Below are 19758 nucleotides of genomic sequence, written 5' to 3'. Positions count from 1 at the left end.
GCTGTAAGCTTGGCTGTGCGATCTGCTAGATCGTTACCTTGAGAAATAATGTCAGTAACTTTCGTATGTGCTTTGCACTTCATGATAGCAATAGCTGTCGGTAAATGTATGGCATCTAACAGAGCTTGAATAAGGAGACCATGCTGAATCTTGGTTCCATGAGAAGTCATGAAACCTCTCTCCTGCCAGAGCACTCCGAAGTCGTGTACAACTCCGAATGCGTAGCGTGAATCTGTATAAACATTAACTTTCAGGTTCTTGGCGTGTATGCATGCTTGTGTCAGAGCAACTAGCTCTGCTGCTTGAGCAGACAGGGTGTCAATACGGTGTGTTTCTATAACTTCAGTGTCAGTAGTCACTGCATACGCGGCTACTAGTTCTCCTGCACTTGTTCTCATACATGAACCATCCACATAAAGTGTCAGGTCGGGATCTGGTAATGGAATATCTGTCAGATCTTGTCTTGGCTTAGTCATAATATTAACTACTTCCACACAGTCGTGTGTGGCAGGATTCGAATTAACTGACGGTAACAGTGTAGCAGGATTTAGAACGTTGCAGCGTCTGATTTCTATGTGTGGCTGGAACAGTGTCAATTCATAACCTGTTAAACGTGCAATTGTCAAGTGCTGAGTCTGTGTACGGTTTAAAAGAACTTCCACGGAGTGTGGAACTTGTACTGTCAAGGAATGTCCTAATACTATGGAATCACTTTGTCTGATAGCTAGTGCTGTGGCTGCAACTGACTTGAGGCACGCAGGCAGAGCCTGGGCTACTGGATCTAATGTGCTCGAAAAATAAGCACAGGGCTTGTATTGTCCTGCTTGATCTTGTGTGAGAACAGATAATGCTGTACCTTCGCGTTCTGTGACAAAAAGTGTAAAAGGCTTACTGTAGTTCGGTGTAGCTAGAACTGGAGCTTGGCATAAAGCTTTCTTTAACTCATTGAAACTAAGTGTATGTTCAGATGTCCAAGGGAGGACAGTCGATACGGCTGCCTCCTGTGTCGTTAACTGTATCAGTGGCTTAGCTAGAAATGCATACTGAGGAATCCATTGTCTGCAATAAGAAGTAAGGCCGATAAAAGCACGTACCTCCTTCTGGGTCTTGGGCTGAGGAAGACTCGCTATTAACTGGATACGATCTGGTGTCAACTGCCTACCCCACTTGGACAGTAAGTGGCCTAAGTAGATCACTTGCTGGACACAGAATTGAAGCTTCGAAGGGGACACCTTGTGCCCCATCTCGGCTAGAAAATACAAGACTGTAAGTGATGCTCGCTCACAAGCACGTTCAGAACGGGCTGTGATCAGTAGATCATCGACATACTGGAGCAGGGCAGTGTCAGTTGGCATGTGAATATTGTCTAGTTGTCTCTTAAGTGCTTGACTGTAAATACTAGGACTTTCTGTGAAACCTTGAGGAGCTCGTGTGAACATATAGCTTCTTCCATTTAAACAAAATCCGAAAAGAAACTGGCTGTCTGGATGAATGGGGACACTGAAAAACGCGTTCTTGAGGTCTATGACTGTAAAAAATGAAGCTTCGGAATCAATGGCTGTCAATAGGGAAGAAATATCTGGAACAACTGGATACTGGGGAATTATACATTTATTGAGTTCTCGAAGGTCAATCACTAATCGATATACTGGGGGTGCATTTGGATCAGTACGTTTCATGACTGGAATGATCGGAGAATTACATACATTGGAGTCAGTTTCTACAACTACTCCTTGAGCCATGAGCTCGTCAATAATTTTGGATAAGGCTGCTACAGCCTCAGGTGGCAATCTGTACTGTCTGATTCGTGGTAACACTACACCTGGTTTGAGAGTCACACGATGGGGTGTGATTTGCATATAACCTACATCAGTTGGACCTTGCGCCCATAGATGCTGCGGGACATTAGACAATCTCGGATCAAAATCTCGTAATACATAGTGACCCTTGAAGTCACGTAGGAACAATCGTATTCCCTCTGGGGAGCAGCAAATAACTGCACCTAATTCTTTCAGTGTCTTAATGCCCAACAAATTTTCTGGACATGACTTCGTAAGTAACAGATCAGTAGTGCGGGACAATGGACCTACTTCTAGAGTAACTGGCTTAGATATCTCATTTACAATAGGCTTTCCTGAAAATCCAAGGGAAACATTTCTAGAGCCTGAGAGCGGAGCCCCTGGAACTTCGGCGTGACTAATGGTCGTCCTACTTGCCCCTGTATCAATCAGAAACTTTCTGTCTTTCCCTAGTACCTGACTATGAACATAGGGACCTTCTTGATCTACAGGAATCTCGATGAGAGGCAAGCCTACCTCCCTCTCTAGGCTGTTTCATGAGTACTGTTGGTACTCTGGATACTCAGACTGTGCATACTGGTACATCTGCTGTGTAACATGCTGTGTTGCAGCAATAGGCTGCGGTGCTGGAACTGTCTGTTGTGCATTCTGTGACTGAGAAGTCTGTGAAACTTGTTCTTGTCTAGGCGGACGTGGTCTTTCTTTAGTTTTACCAGTAGCTATATTGTGTTTCAGAACTGCACACTCGTTTATGAAATGACCTGGCTGTTTACAATAATTGCATGTCCCTTTAACGGGAGCTGCAGGATGACTGGCTTGATTCGTACCCCTCTTCTGACTGTCTTGAGGAACAGATTGTGCAACTAGTACTTTCATTTTCGTGTCTTTCATACGTTTTCTCTCGTGATCTTGCTCTTCTCTGATTCTATTCTGGTGGTACTGGAGCATCTGTAACATCTGGGACGGGGTACTAGCTTGCCATGTACTTTCGACTTTCAAAACTCGATTCTTAACTTGTGGACTTGAATTCTCGACTAATTTAGTAACAAAAAGATGAGGGTACGACTCAACACTTGTCTTCAAGCCACTGTTTATAATAAAGCATTTCTCAAATCTAGAATAAAAATCACTAGTGTCTTCGTCTTGTTTCTGTTTACAGGCTGAGATTGCATCCCAGTCTTCCTTTTTAGTGGCTAATAACCTTGGCAAAACTTGTATTAACAATTCTGGTAATTCTTTACATTTCTCTCCAAGACCGGTACCTGGTACTCGTATCTTATCTTCAGCTTCTAGAACTGCCCAATCGATCTTTTTCTCTCCCACCTCCCATTCTTTTTCCTTGAGTTTCTCGTATACCCCTGCGGGCAACAGGACCTTTAACATTTTAATAATATCTGGATACGTGTATTCTCCCATACGGAGCATGTCTTTTAATTCTCGGTGGAACCCTGCTGGATCTTTGTCGTGACAGGGAATTAATTTCTTCATCTCTAAGAGTTCCATCTTTGTAATCGGAGTGTAAACAAACACTCGTTGCATTTCACCATCTGTTGTCCTGACTGGGTGTACTTCTCGTAACGGATTCTGTCTGTCTATGTAAAACGGTTTACTTTCTGGGGGTGAGACATGAACAAAATGCGGGTTCAAGAACATACTATATTTGTGGCGCTGTTCTAGAATGATACTAATTAAATCGGTACCTAAACCTTTCCATCTATACTGGAGTAACTCGTTCAGGACATCGTGTAACGGACCTGGATCAGAATGTTGACCCTCATACAATGTAATGAGGTGCTGGATCATATACATACCCACCAGTCGTTGCTCGGCTGGGGGCAATTTCAGAAACATGTGTGCCACTATTTCGTCTGGAAAAGTGGTAGAATCAGTAATCCATCGGACTGCTGATCGGACTAGTTCTTGTTCATGCATAGTACTTAACTCACTATAACCGATTCGTGATTTCAGAATATGATCGGTAGCTTGAAATACTTGTTCTAGAGAACCTTGTTCTGGTGCTGGATGATGAAAAACTGACTTGTGTTCTAGGCGTAAATGGCGGTCTGGAAATCTAGATTTTCCTACATACGCTATTCTGGCGGGATTCTCGTCCTCTACCTCTTCAGTAGAAGAGTCATTCTCTTTCTCGCTTACTTGTGCTGCTTTACGTTGTTCGTGTAACTTTATTATTTCCTTACGAATTCTCTTGTACATACTCTCTATACTACTGATAGTTCTGTGTTTACCCTCGGCTATATTATCACTCCACCTTGTCAGGATTCTCATTTCGGCCGGATCTTTGGTCGGATAATCTTGTTCCCTTATTAAACAATTAATCAGAAACTTTAATAGCATGAGCTGGATCTCAGCTTTCCTTTGAGACATGGCTTCGCCAATACTTTCTGGACCATCCCCTGTACGGATGAAACGATATATTCTGTCTAGATCTTCTTTCATGTCTGGTAGGGTGTCCAAATACCCGGTCACCCGTCTTACACGTATCGAATATATAACCGTGCTATCATCACCTGCGACTGGATCATAGCGGCATTCAGTAAGAGCTCGTCGGATTTCTGCAACGGACTTATATTTGGGCGTACGCTGTAACGCACTTTCATGTAACTCGACTAACGTTACTCGTTGGTGTGGTGGCGGGGTACCAGGAGGACCTCCTCCTGCGGCCCCTATGCTGGAATCGTCGACTGATACTCTTCGTGCTGGCAGAGTGGGAAATTGTAATGTGGGCTGGACCGGGGGTACCGTAGCAGGTACTCCGGTGTCTGGAGGAGCAGGAATGGCATGATTTACAGGGACTGGCGGAACAGGATTTGCATATTCTGGGACTGTGTCGTCCAAGTAGGACGAGATGAAAATATCAGCTGCGGTCGGTTTGTGACGTAGCTTGGTCGGAACTAATGGTGGCGGAAAATTACTGGATGCCTCCGGGGTCGCTTTTGGCAAGCCCTCGGCAAGAAGAGGATACATACCCTTAATGAGGGCATGCCTCGGTCTATCTGACTGTTCGGTTTTGACTCGTTCACCTATCTCGATTAATTCCCTTTCGTGGGCTCGTTCTAAGGATTCTCTACTTAATTCTGACTTTCTGATTTCTTTTTCGGTTCTTTTATGAGATTCTTTGCGCCATAACTCGATGGCATCTTTCTGTGACTGTCTGGCTTTCTTTTTCCATAATGCTTCTTCTACTCGCATGATGCACTCGGCATCCCATGTACCCGATACGGGCCATCTATACTTTTCTTCTAACTGTTTGGTATACTCTACCCATAAATCTAGATATAATATGGCACTTATGCCATGCTTCTGATACATAAAATGACCTGGACTGTCCCTAGGCGGGACAGGAACTGCTTCTTCTAACAGACCTTTTCTAGTTCTTAACTGACGTAGTTTGGAAAACCACGGCATGACTGGACTGTAATCTAGACACGATACAATACACAATGAACACGATAATTACACCACTCTCATACCACGACATTAAAATACATGAAGAACATTTAAAATAACAGTTCGGACAGAATACTACCTGGAATACGGAAAACAGAATACATGAATTTCCTCAAGAACAGAACTGACTAGAACAGAAACTAGATGCACTGCTAAAACAGTACGAAACTTACCGGTCTCATAAAGAGACACGTCAGGACCCGCGTCCACCGAAGTGGACACTTCGTTTTGGGTCTGTGTACCACCAAAACCCACGGACCAGAGACAATTAGATTGACCCTGTCTAGATACTACCCCAGCAACGGTACTCACCGGGCAGCAAGAACGGAAGGCCTCGGACTGGACTGGACTGCTTCGACGCCGGACGGACGAACTTCGGACTTCTGTTACGGGTGGGCCTCCGGATACCTCGGACCTTGGACTCTCGGCTTGGGCTCTGGTCGGGACTCGCCGCGTTCCTCCACCGCCTCGTCTGGATGCTGGACCGCAACCTCCGTCTCCTCCGTAGGCCTGAGGGATACTTGAAGCAGAAATATCTGCACGTGCACGGTATGGTTCCGTCACGGCTGGAGAGGGTCAGGGGGCATACGTGGCTTCACCGGCGCGTGGGGAAAGGGCAAGTCCCTATTCGGGCGCCATTATGTGGTATATAAATAAATAATACCGGATCTAGGTTTGACTGGACATAGCAATAACAGATAGCTCAATAAATAAGAGTCAAGATTCGAGGTAGGAGTTTGCAGGTTTAATACAGCATAAAGGACAGGAACAGGACAACCTGCACAGGAATAGGATGGCAGAGCCCGGCAGCTGCCGGGGCTGGATCTGGGATGAGCGCGCTAACTTTAATAACAATACACAAGCATATATACTAAAACAGTTGCAATTGCAATACATACAATAGGCGGAGCAGTGGGTGTGGTCAATAGCAGTCGCGAAAGATAAGGGTGAAAGTGGGTGTAACAGGAGGCGTATACATACACATGTGATGTAAACGTAACAGAATATGTCATAAATGGGGCGGAAACATGGAGGGGGCTACCTAAGGAGCCGGGACCTCTAACCTAGTGGTGCGCGCAAACTGACAATGACGTGTTACTAGGAGAAGCTGGGGGCTATGACTTCTGCGCTAGGAGCAGAGACTGAAGTCTGGAGAGTCAGGGCGACATGTACCTAACCACTATCTAGTATCTGATGTTTAGAGAACATGTTGATAGAATCCAAAAGTTATCGGGGTAAATGCTAACAGACTCTAAGACTGGTGCATGCATTATTCTACGTGTAGTGCGTGATGAAGAATATTAAATGACCATTAAATGCAGTATTTCTCTTACATGGAGACGTAAAGGCTAGACGATGACGGAAACTATTGATGCGATTCAGTAGTTTAGGAATGCAGAGAAGGAGGGCTGGACTGATAACTAGAATCATAACATACTCTTGGCAGACTCGTAGGCAGAGCCAGGCTGAACCGGGCACTGTGAGGCAGGAAGTAAGTGAAGGGTCAGGAACACAGGTGGGGGCTGTATCGCTCCTCAGCGAGGGCTCAGGAGACAGGAGCTGAATCTGGTGTCCGGGCCCTTTTGAGGCCTAGAAACGGGGACTTTACAATGAAATAACGTGCACACTGGGAAACGTGGCAGCGTAACTTTACATAGGCCTAATACTCGTAGCTTTCACGAGAACTGGAAACTGGCATACTAGGGATGGACACAACTGTAATTGCGTCTTTAATCAAACATGGGGAATACATATGCATATCAATCATGCACACATAACATAAGATGGGGGACACGTAGGGACACAAAACATGGCAAAATTTACTTTTCCACACTAGCCTGCAACAGTGTAAGGCATGAAATGGTATTCACGGTTCACTATTCATTCTTGGCATCCTACAGGACTATGTTTTTAAGTGCATCTATTATCTTATTTCTGTGCAAGAGTGAAGAATGCCTCTGATAGGCGAGGATCTAAGGCAGCCTCTTCACAAATGGAAAATTTCCCATTGAACAGGGGAGTATTGGGAACACATTTTTGACCTGTTGCCAGTTGTACGGACTTTCCTAAGACCTTACTACGGTAGACTGGCTCAGCTGAAATTAGTTATGAAAAACAGGAAAAAGTAACAACCTAGTAAATTGACTTCTGTCAGAAGTGCTTGCTGTGGGGGAAAAACATTATGACGGGGGAGACCAAGCAACACCCCTCCAAAGAAGGTATAACTGATAGATATCATAACATCCTTGGTCCAGCTCAGACTTCTTTATCCAATCTCCAAGAGGTTTGCTGAACAAACTGCTGAGTTAAGGGTATCCGGATTCAAGAATGCCTTGCTGGTTACAGTATCCTGGCTTGACAAATATCTGTGTGCATAAAGTACGCTCAAGGCATTACATTATTTCTAACACAGGTTGACATAGCTTCTTCCAAATGTCATACATGGTTTTCCCACAGTTGTCAGTTCGACTTTCCTAAATTCCATAATAACCACTGAAGCCCTAACCTGATTTTTACTTTTTACCTTAAGGTCTTCATTTCTTTAAAAATGTTGTTGTTTGCTTGGCTTACATACATAAAACCCAGACACTCTTCTCAGGGCAAATTACCAAAGCCAATATACCCTCAGAGATTACATATTCTATGGAGGCAGTGATGAAGCGGTTACAACTCACAAAGACCTTGACATCTACCCGAGGAACTAGCAATGCTCTCATATGCTCTCTAGCAAACCATTAAGGGTGCATTCGCCACGGTCATTGCCTACAGTGATTGGACTCACTAGGTCTCTCACACAATACTGTTCCTTACAACAACTGAAAACCTTAATAGAGCCACAGCTCTGCATGGAAAAAGAAATGATTGGCAAAGAGGACATGGGTCAAAGACTAGGACGAAGTTAGGTAAGCAGGGAAACGCTACTGAATAGAACTAAGCACTAAATTCTGAGAAGTGACGAACAAGTTACTTACCTTCGGTAACGATATATCTGTAAGAAACAGTAGTTAGTATTAGATTCCTTACCTTAGAATATCCCCAGGCGTCAGTCTGGATCCGGAAACTTTTGCGTAGCAGTACCCCTGCGCGTCGGTAGGCGTCGTCTGCAGGCGTCCCCTGCGGCTCCGCGTCGTCGGCGTCGTGCGCCGTGATGACGTCGCTGGAGTATATAGACGCCGCCTCCGCGCGCTGACGTCAGTTCTTTGCACACAGCTTTTCCGCGCCAGAACACGCAGAGCCATGTGAGAACCAACACTGGTGCCATTTGAAACTAGGGCCCTGAAAGGGATGTCCCTAACCCTAGGTATCAGTTCGCAGAACGGGGAGGATGGGCGGGGCGGTAAGGAATCTAATACTAACTACTGTTTCTTACAGATATATCGTTACCGAAGGTAAGTAACTTGTTCATCTGAAAGAAACAGGTTAGTATTAGATTCCTTACCTTAGAATAGATACCCCAGCAATACCAACCCCGGTGGTGGGTCTGCGAACCAATACAACCTACACCAGAAAGTCCTGGAGGACCGAACGGCCAAAGAAGCCATCCCTCCGGACTTGACTGTCCAGGCAGTAGTGCCTCGCAAAGGTGTGCAGCGAGGCCCACGTGGCCGCCTGGCAAATGTCCTGCAAAGGGACTCCCCGGCCCAGGGCAGTAGTAGCCGCCGTGGCCCGAGTGGAATGGGCCCTCAGCCCAACAGGAGGCTCCTTCCGAGCCAAAGAGTAGCATGCTTTGATGCACAGGACGACCCACCGAGAGATGGTCCGTTTCTGTACCGCCCTTCCCTTCTTCTCACCCACGTAGCCAACAAACAGTTGGTCATCCACCCGGAACTGGCGTGTGCGATCCATATAGAATGAAAGCGCACGTTTTGGGTCCAGACGATGGAGCCGCTCTTCATCCTTTGAAGGATGCGGAGGCGGGAAGAAGGAGGGCAAGGTGATGGACTGCCCAATGTGAAAAGCAGAGACTACCTTGGGCAGGAAAGAAGGTCTGGTCCGAAGAACCACCTTATCAGGATGAACAGACAAGAAAGGAGGTTGAACAGAAAGAGCCTGGAGCTCACTCACTCTCCTGGCAGAGGTGAAGGCTACCAGGAAGGCCGTCTTTAAGGTGAGAAGACGGAGAGGACAGGAATGAAGGGGCTCAAAGGGAGCGCACATCAGGAAAGTCAAAACCAGGTTCAAGTCCCACTGAGGCATCACGAACGGAGCTGGAGGATACATGTGCGTGATGCCCTTTAAGAATCTTAACACAATAGGGGACTTGAACAAAGATGGCTGATCAGGTAGCCTCAAGAAGGCGGAAAGGGCAGAAAGATAGCCCTTGATAGTGCCCAGAGCAGAGCCCTGCTGGGCAAGGGAAAGGAGGAAGAGGAGAACCTCAGATAGAGGGGCAGAAAGGGGATCCACAGCCTTTGCTGTGCACCATGCCACAAATCTGTTCCACCGGCAGGCGTATACCGACTTTGTGGAGGGACGCCTGGCTGCCAGAATGACATCACAGACTTCAGGAGGCAAGTCAAATGGCCTCAACTGTCGCCGCTCAATCTCCACGCATGGAGGTGGAGACTGGACAGGTTCGGGTGGAGGACCGTCCCCTGCTGCTGCGACAGAAGGTCCTCCAGAAGGGGCAGGCGGATCGAGGGACCGACTGTCATGCTGAGTAGCTCGGGATACCAGTACCTTCGAGCCCAGTCCGGAGCCACAAGGATAACTTGGGCCCGGTCGCGCCTGATCTTCTTCAGCACTCTGGGCAGAAGTGGTATAGGCGGAAAGGCGTACAACAGACCGCAACTCCACTCGCGCCGAAAGGCGTCGCCGAGCGAGTGCCGTCTTGGAAACTCCAACGCGCAGAACTGATGACATTGCGCGTTCTCTTCTGTGGCGAATAGATCTAACCAAGGCTCTCCCCATTGCTGAAAGAGGCCTCTCGCCACATCCGAGTTCAGACGCCATTCGTGATCCACCGAGCACCGACGGCTGAGTTCGTCCGCCCTGGCGTTCAGAGAACCTGCCAGGTGTTGAACCGTCAGAGTCACGCCCTGACGTTCCAGCCATTGCCAGAGGCGCAGAGCCTCTTGGCAAAGGGTCCACGACCCCACACCGCCCTGTTTGTTGCAGTACCACATGGCGGTGGTGTTGTCCGTGAACACCTGCACTACACTCCCGTTGACAAAGGGGAGGAATGCCTTCAGTGCCAGGCGAATCGCCCGCAGCTCCAACATGTTGATATGGAGCCGGGACTCCGCCGGAGACCAGAGGCCTCTGATCTCCGCCTCTCCCAAGTGGCCACCCCAGCCTCGGAGGGACGCGTCCGTCACAACCACGTGCTCCGGCTGGGGAAGGGAGAGGGATCTGCCCCTGACCCAATCGCGGTCTGTAAGCCACCACTGCAACTGTCTCGCAGTGCCCTCCGAGATCAGGACATGGTCGGATAGGTTGCCCTGATGCTGGGCCCACTGAAACTTCAGGTCCCACTGCAGAGCCCGCATCCGCCATCTGGCGTGATGCACCAGAAGGATGCAGGAGGCCATCAGCCCCAGAAGCCGCAGCGTCAACCTGACCGAAACCCGGGATAACGGCTGAAAGATGGGAATCAGAGCCTGAATATCCCGGACCCGCCGTTCCGGGGGATAAACCCGAAACTGCGCCGAGTCGAGAACCGCTCCGATGAAAGGGAGCTTTTGAGAGGGACACAGGTGTGATTTCGGCACATTGATGGAAAACCCCAACTCGTGCAGGAGGTCTGCCGTCATCTGAAGGTGGTGGACGACTGTCTGGGGCGAGCCCGCCTTCAACAGCCAGTCGTCGAGGTAGGGGAAGACTGAAACCCCTAACCGGCGCAGATGAGCTGCGACCACCGCCATCACTTTCGTGAACACCCGTGGGGCGCTGGTAAGGCCGAATGGGAGCACGATAAACTGAAAATGCTCGTGGCCTACCGTGAACCGCAGGTAACGCCGGTGGGCCGGCAGGACGGGGATGTGAAAGTACGCATCCTGCAAGTCCAACGCTACCATCCAGTCGTGTGGGTCTAGAGCAGCCAAGACCTGAGCCAAAGTCAACATCTTGAACTTCTCCTTCCGGAGGAAGCCGTTGACGTTCCGTAGATCCAAGATAGGACGCAGGCCTCCCTTGTCCTTCTTGGGTACCAGAAAGTAGTGGGAGTAGCAACCACACCCTACTTCTGGCCCAGGAACGCGCTCGATGGCCCCCTTGGCCAAGAGGGCCGTAACTTCCTCCTGCAGAAGTGTCAAGTGGTCCCCCGACACACGGTGGTTCTGCGGTGGCATGGCTGGAGGAGTGGACTCGAAGGGGAGGGCATAGCCCCTTCGGACAAGCTGCAGCACCCACCTGTCCGATGTTATCGCGCGCCAGCGGGAGTGGTGATGGCGAACCCTGCCACCCACTGGCGTCACGTGAGCCCGAAAGCTCGGACTAGGAAGGCTTGGATGCCGCAGCGGAGGGAGGCGTGGACTGACCACGACGCTGGCCTCTACCGCCACCACGGCGGAAACCACGGGCGCCACCGCGCTGGGGAGCGCTCTGCGCCGCGTGGCTGGCAGCACGTGTGGGACCTCCTCTCCCTTGGCCACGAAAGGGCCGAAACGAACCCGTCTGCTGGCGCTGGGTCTGGGTCGAGAGACCCAAGGACTTGGCCGTGACCCTGGAGTCCTTGAAGCGCTCCAGCGCGTGGTCCGCTTTGTCACCAAATAGGCGACTGCCATCAAATGGCATGTCCATAAGCGTATTTTGGACGTCTGGTGAGAAGTTGGCAGATCTCAGCCAGGCATGGCGACGAATCGCCACCGTAGTGGACATGGCCCGTCCCAGTGAGTCCGTGGTGTCCAGACCACAACGGATCGAGTACCGCGCCGCATCCCGGCCTTCAACAAAGGCCCGGGTGAGCTTGTCCCGCACTTCCTGGGGGCATTGCGGCAAACACTCCTCGACCGTATCCCACAGGGAGTGGGTGTAGCGGCCCAAGAGGCACGCGGTGTTACAAGACCGCAGCCCAGCACTCAAAGAGGAAAACACTTTCTTTCCGAATTGGTCGTACCTCTTTGATTCCCGGTCGGGCGGAGCCGACGGAAATGCGGACTGCGAAGTGGAGGCCTGGATCACCAGACTCTCCGGGGAGGGATGGGTGGACAGGAAGGCAGGGTCGTCCGCGCAGGGACGGTGACGCCTGGCAACGTTCCGGTCAACCGGCGCACCAGAGGCGGGCCTGGACCAGGTGCCCAGAAGGACATCCGTCAGGGCCTCATTAAACGGCAGCAGAGGCTCCTGGGGGCATGACTGCGGTTTAAAAACTTCCGTCAGGATATTCGGTTTGACCTTCGCGACGGGGAGCTCAAGGTGTAAGGCCTTGGCAGCCCTCATCAGGACCACCGAATAGGCAGCACCCGCCTCGGACGCCACAGGGGACGGAGAGACAAACCCAGGGTTGGGCGACTCGTCCAGGCCACTGGCATCACCCAGATCACCTACCCAGTCCACATCGTACTGGCAGGCACGGGATAGAGGGTCCTCAGACCCCTCCCAACCCTCTCCATACTCCTCCTCGTCATACCCATATTCTGGGTCGACGATATAGACATCGGGGTCAACAGGCCCCATCGGCGTCGGGTCCGGCGTCGGCCGACGCCGGTCCGGCTCCGAGTCCGGAGTCGGGGAGGAAAGGGGGGTGGCGCCGCGCGGCGTCGGTGCCGGGGACCCGACGCCGGCCGGAGCCGACGGCGGAGTCGCTGCACCACGCGGGGGCGGTACCATGGGCTGGCCCACAGGAACCGACGCCGGAGAGGCCGGGAGACCAGCCGGCGACGAACCAGAGGGAACCAGCGGCGCCGGGGCCGGAGCCACCGGCGGCGCCGGGGCAGGAGCACCCGAACCGCTCGGGCCCCCAGACGGGACCGACGGGCCCGCAGGCGCCGAAGGCCCCGCCGGAGAAGACCTCGCCCTCATAGCAATGAGGAAGGCCTCGATCTCCTCACGCGACGCGCCTGCCCCAGGGACCGACAGGTGTGGGGCAGACGGCGTCGGCGACCCATGCGGGACCGCGGGGGTGGGGTCACCCGAGCCCCCGGCCGCAGCACGCGGGCGTCGGGGGGAGTCGGGGGTGCGATGGCGACGCCCCGACTTCTTGTGCTTACCTGACGAGCCGGAGGAATGGTGGCGACTCCCGGAGCGCCCATGGCGGCTCCGCGACCGCTCCCTCGACCGCTCCCTCGACCTCCGACCGGACCGGGACCGCTCTCGACGCGGGGCCGACAACCGGAGTTCGAGAAGCTTGCGGGACCGCTCCCGCCTAGCTTTTCCAGTCAAGGCCCGACAGTCGACGCAGGACTCCACGTCGTGGTCCGCGCCCAGACACCGGAGGCAGAGTCGATGGTGGTCGGTGACCGACATCATGCGGTCGCACTCGTCACAACTCTTGAAACCGGGCATCCTACCGGCACCGTAAAGAAGTTAACAAAAAACTTGGTCAAAAGACCGGAGTACTGCTCTTCGGATCTGCGCTAACTGGCGCGGAAAAAAGAAGAACTGACGTCAGCGCGCGGAGGCGGCGTCTATATACTCCAGCGACGTCATCACGGCGCACGACGCCGACGACGCGGAGCCGCAGGGGACGCCTGCAGACGACGCCTACCGACGCGCAGGGGTACTGCTACGCAAAAGTTTCCGGATCCAGACTGACGCCTGGGGATATTCTAAGGTAAGGAATCTAATACTAACCTGTTTCTTTCAGATAGCACACATACCCACTGTAAATGTAATTATAAGTCCATACATTTCATGTTACAAAATAGGAAGGAGTAAGAATGACAGACCATCTATTGACAAACAGTATTTACTTCTAGTATCATGTACACCTATGGATGATATGGGATAAAATCAAAACACAACCACCATATTCTGAAAATACTTTGCTTACTCACCTCATCAGGACTTCCAGGTTGCAGAGCTTGCCAAGCCTCCAGCTGCCTCTCCAATGCCACTCTTAACTCTACAGAGTCTTGAGACATTTTCTAAAAGAATATTGACGAGACATTCAGAGCAGGAAGATAACAAATACACAGTACTGAAACACAGAAGCATTAACCAAATGAACACGTTTCTTATGTCAGGTAAAGATCTACTAAGGGCTTCTCTAACTATTCGCAAATGATCATCTCTTGACTCTCTGCAGGAACTAGGCTAGATCTTGAGACAAAGCTCCATCTTGGCTCTCAGAACCATTGTGAGCAAGACATAATGGAGTAGCAAAAAGGATCATCCTGGCACCCTGACATCACTGCTTCATCCTTTTATCCCCATGTCATCTGTTGCGGGCACAAAGCTGACAAGATTGACAGAAGTTGCAGAGTAACAAACCTAATTTGGGATCTTACAAAAAATCTCATGACCACTCTTCAGAACTGGGAGGCAGGCTCGATCGATGAGGAATCCGCAGGTAGATACATTATCCACTAGACAGGTTGATACCGAAAGAAAGTAACTTGTTCTTATAATGGATACTTCCACCAGCTTATTCCTTACTGTTTAAATCTGCGTACATGAAGCTTCCCCAAGTAGGTGGGTCCAAGGAGATGATAGATTACATCCAAATACGACAGCGGATGGCAATGGATGAGCCAATGTACCGCACCATTGAATCCACTGTTTCCTAGCCAGAGTGTAGGATATATTTCACAGCGTATTGCCCATTGCTCACAAAGTTTACATAACTGTATCAAGGATATTTGGTATGAAGAACTGCGCCATTTCCTACAAGGAATGTGAGGAGGAGGCAAGTTGCATTTGTAAATTGAAGGGCAAAGCCGACAGAAAAGAAGACCTTATAACCCAAGACCCCAATCTTCTTAGACTCCCTGTCAGAAGGGGAAGTGAGTAGAAAAAGGGTTCTGCTTTAAAGAATAGTGCTCCTGAATCCAAAGGCTCTCCGGGAAGGGGTGTGCAGTCAGAAATCTTTATAGGTCCTCAGGCATCAGGGAGGTGGCAGTGGGAAACGTGGTGGTTCACACCAGGGGCCAGACCTCTCGTTACATTCCAGTCAGATGGGTCAATGCCTCAATGAAGGGGAGCAACTCTTCAACTGCTGCAGTCAGGCAGCTAAATCTCTGTGAGCAGACTGGCCTCGTCTCTTCCTCAGACAACAGTTAAAGGACCTCTGCAGGCTTAATTAGTACTGTTGTAGCATCCTCCTCCGAGGGAGGACCCAAAAGGAACTATAGGTCGACCTATGAATGTGCCCAGGCCGCCAGCATACCGCACGGCCATGTAGTCACCGGAATCAATACTGTAGTGTGAGTAGACGCTGCCCACCGCCTTTAGTCATTGAGTTATATTCTGTATCTGAAAGGAGTCGGAATCTGAACAATAAAACTCCCCACACCTTCAAAATAATTGTTAAGAAGCTAAGACATGTAAAGAGCCTCCTCTAATAACCGATATGCCCTGACCTGACCAAGATGGCGACTGTTGGGACAGAAACGTCCCCTGCATGATGGACGTTTACCCCTGCTCCAGCTGAATGGCTATCCGGACCGCTATTGATGATAATTGGTCAAGTGCAAACACAGATCATGTGTGCCATAGCCTAGGCCTGTCCCATGGTAATGCAGTCTGATTAGACCAGGCGGGGCTCACCTGGTGTTACCGTTGAGATGGTACAGAGCTAAAGCCACACCATGAAGTTAGGTGACACAACCATGGTGGTGAGAGCATACCCTGTTTGTGTAAAGTAGCAATCAGTAAGGTGAACAGGCTTTTTTACATGTGTCACTTGAGTTGGGCCTACTGGTACACTCATGTAAAGTTCCATGGCTGGATAGTTAACTCGCGGTGTCTCTGTACTGGTATGCATGTGTGTCCCTAAGTACACTATATAACAAGGAGGCCTGTGGGTTCCATTTTGGAAGCCCGGGTCTGAAGCAGCTTTTGGAGGTGAGGACTGCAACTCCAGACAGAAGATGTGGATTTCTGACATTCCCGAGGGGTGGGGTGGGAAAACACATGCTGGAGGATTCTGGGGCAGAGCATCCTGTGTTCCCATTAATGGTCTCCGATTCCAGGAAGAGATCTAGGGCCTGCGCCTACTGTCAGGGAGATGGTGGGACTGATAATGTTGGCACTGCAGACCAAAGAATTATGATAGATAAGAAGGCTTAGGCCTCTAAACATTTTGGTGCTTATTTCAGTGCAGGATGATGGCCAGGTGTGATCCTCAATCCCTCCCTTTGCCTGTATTGTGTGTCAATTAGATTGGAGCCACTCTTGCTGTAGCACACAGTACCTCTGAGAAAGAGCAGTGCAGAGGATAGACTCACACCCACAAACCAAACCTCAAAGGCTCAGACATTAAATCACATATGTTTTTGGATTTGGACTATAGTAGTGGGAGCCTTAGTCCCACACTTTTACCAACTGACCACGGGAGCAGGATGAATGTGAAACAACTGCCTGAAGCTCAACGCCGACAAGAAGTAGTACTTATCTTCGGCAACCAAACCTCCCCATGGGACTCCATCTGTTGGCTGTCAGAGTCAGGACCAACACCCACTACCACAGAGCAGCAAGGAGATCTTGGGATCATCCCAGACCACAAGCCCAACATGGTGTCACAAGTCAATGCAGTGAGCACCTTCTGCTTATACATCCTAAGCATGTTGTGAAAGATCTTCTCATAGCTGCCTGAGAACACCAGATGGACTGTCATGCAATCACTCACCACCAGCAGGCTGAACTATAGCAACACTCTCTACGACAGACTCTTCAACCAACTGCTACACAGGCTACAGACCACCCAGAATGTTACCGCAAAACTTCTACTAGACATATCAACCTGCATCCAAACCACAACACACTTTAGGAAGCTTCACTGGCCCTCCATTCACAAGCCGCAGCCAATTCAAATTTCTCATGTACGCATTTCAAAGCCTTACACAACAAAGGAACAGCATACCTGAACCGCCGCGTACACTTTAACCAACCCATCAGACACCTTTGCTCCGCCTCACTCACTCACACACTCCAAACAACCGCAAAAGCAAGGCAGGAATTTGCTGTTTCTTCTATATAACACCCAAAACATGGAACGACTTCCCTTAACACATTAGAGCCTCCTCCTCACTTTTGAGTTCCTCAAGAGGGTTAAGACCTGGTTCTTCAAAAACATAGAGGGGACAACACACTTACTCACCTGCCAAAGCATCTGGATACCCTCACGGCTGATTAGTGCGCTATGCAAATTGACTTACCATAACACACTTTGCTCCACAGCACTGTCTGTCAGGAAAAATAAGGTTGTCAAGACTTTGAGCTGCTGCAACTAGGACTGGGGACCAAGGTCTACCAGTCTCCCATTTCGGCTAGGGACAATCACCCAGGAAGCCACTAACACTTGCTCTGTGCCTGGAGCACCTGCCTTCTGTCTGTCTGTCAAGGCAAATGTGCCTTGTTGGGAGCCATGTCTTTGATCCCCATATTCCAGGAGGGGGCCTTTGAGACTGTTGGGGAGGGGGGGTCGCCGCCCCGAAGATCCTACCTCATTGAGACTATTGCCCATGACTCCTGGATGCCAGGGAATGGCCACTAGAACTGTTGGAGTCTATCACCCATGTTGGTGGAGTCCACGTGACGAGCGGAGAGACACCTAGGAGCAAGACAAGAACTCATCTTGCAGCATCTCTGCTGCTTCAGCACCTTACCATTGATTTTTGACCACCTAAGTCAGCTTACCTAGCTGACTGCAGGAAAACATTGGTTGAGCTGGTAGCTGTTGGGAGCGAAGGGGAGACGGATCCCAGACATTTTGGGAGGTGACAGTTCGGTAAAACGAAAGCAGGGCCGTATGCCATTTTTGAAAATGTTTCCAAGGTAAGCAGGTTACCTCCTGGGGAGCAGAGCTTTCAAGGCCTAAACCAAAATGTATGGAAATGCCTCTTTTTGTATGTTCGCCCCCAAGTGTTTTGACTGATGCTGCTGGTTTTTCGACATCGAGAGTGCACTGAAGCCTACTAACCAGATTTCAATACCAGTGCCCATACCCTAAAGTGTATGTCGAATTGGCTATTCCCAACTGGAAATGGCTAACTTACCTGTAAGCCCCTAGTAAATGGTACTCTGGTACCTAGGACATACAAGTCAGAGGGGTACCTAAGGGTCTGCAGCACTGATTGTGCCACCCTGGGAGTCACCCAGTTAAACAAGTCCTACAGTCTACCACTGCAGACTGGTAGAGCAGTTACGCACTGTTAGCCTGACTTTGTCATTAAAAGCAATGGCAAAGCCACCACTTTCCCTGGATCTGTGTGTAAGTCGCACATCTGACAGACCTACAAAGCCCTAAAGGTAGGGTGCAACATACTGGAGTTAGCACAGCTGATGGGAGGGTCAGCGTGTAACCCTCGCTAATTGGGCAACTAAGTGTTTCCACAGTAAAAACTGTTGTTTTGCATGTTTTACTGTCAGGACATGTAGTACGAGTTACTTACCTTCGGTAACGATGTATCTGGTAGAGACGATTCTAGCTGCAGATTCCTTAACGTAGAATTATTCCCAGGGATGAGACTGGATCCGGAAAACGTTTCGCCACAGCATCCCTGCGCGCCAGGGGGGGGGGACACAGCATCACGCGACTCCGCCCAGGCATCGTATGTGACGTCAGCGAGGTCACATAAGTCCCACCCGGCGCGCCTACGTCAGTTTTCTTCTGAGAACGTTTCTGCGCCACAACTCGGAGCCAGCAGAGAAACTGTGGGAGCATGGGAACAGTGTGCGAAACAGCAGAAAAAATGGAAAAGAAAAAGGAATGGTGATGAAGAAAACCATGAGGAACAATGCCAACACTGCAGTACCCAAAAGCAGGGAAAGAAGAAAGAACAGAGCACAGCCCTGAGCAGCCACCCTGCCAGTATGAAAACAGTACCCCCATGAAGACAAGAAACATAAGCAAAATGTCATGACTACATGCAGCAGGACTACAACCCTGACCAAGACCCATGAAGGGGAGCCAGTTCCAAGGCAAACAGGGAACGACAGATCTCCAAGGCAACCCAGCACAGAGTGTGACAACCCCCCCAAGGGAGCTAGGGCAGGGCACGGCCAAATGACCCAAACCCAGTGGGCAGCAGAGGGGCCTAGACCCTCAGAAACAAGAGAGAGGGAAATGTGGGACAAAAGAAGGCCAGCCTCAATCCTTGAGCCACCAAATCAGAGGGGCACAGGAGTAACCATAGACCCAGCATCTACATTGCCAAAGAAGAGGAAGGAACAAAAAGCAAGAAAACATCTTGTGAAAAGAGCAAAAGAATGCACTCGCTCAGCATAGCCATCCACCTGGAGGCGAGTGCAGAAGGGCAAGCCAAAGGGTCCTCGCAGAACGGGGAGGAAGGGCGGGGCGTGAAGGAATCTGCGGTTAGAATCATCTCTACCAGATACATCGTTACCGAAGGTAAGTAACTTATACATCTTATAGAGACTACTAGCCGCA

At 50.2% G+C, this 19758-nt stretch overlaps 1 protein-coding gene across 1 annotated transcript in view; it reads right to left on the bottom strand.

Moving 5' to 3' along the window:
• Positions 1-19758, bottom strand: part of MDN1 (midasin AAA ATPase 1) — a 2221312-nt gene that overhangs the window by 136032 nt on the left and 2065522 nt on the right. Inside the window, exon 95 of the mRNA XM_078648266.1 lies at positions 14204-14293. Coding sequence (XP_078504392.1) covers positions 14204-14293 — 90 coding nt within the window. The remainder of the gene's footprint in view (positions 1-14203; positions 14294-19758) is intronic.

This window comes from Lissotriton helveticus, chromosome 6 (assembly GCF_964261635.1).
Source record: "Lissotriton helveticus chromosome 6, aLisHel1.1, whole genome shotgun sequence".
NCBI classification, from domain to species: domain Eukaryota; kingdom Metazoa; phylum Chordata; class Amphibia; order Caudata; family Salamandridae; genus Lissotriton; species Lissotriton helveticus.
Note: the sequence above shows the minus strand (reverse complement) of the source record. Positions and strands in the feature narration are given on the sequence as shown.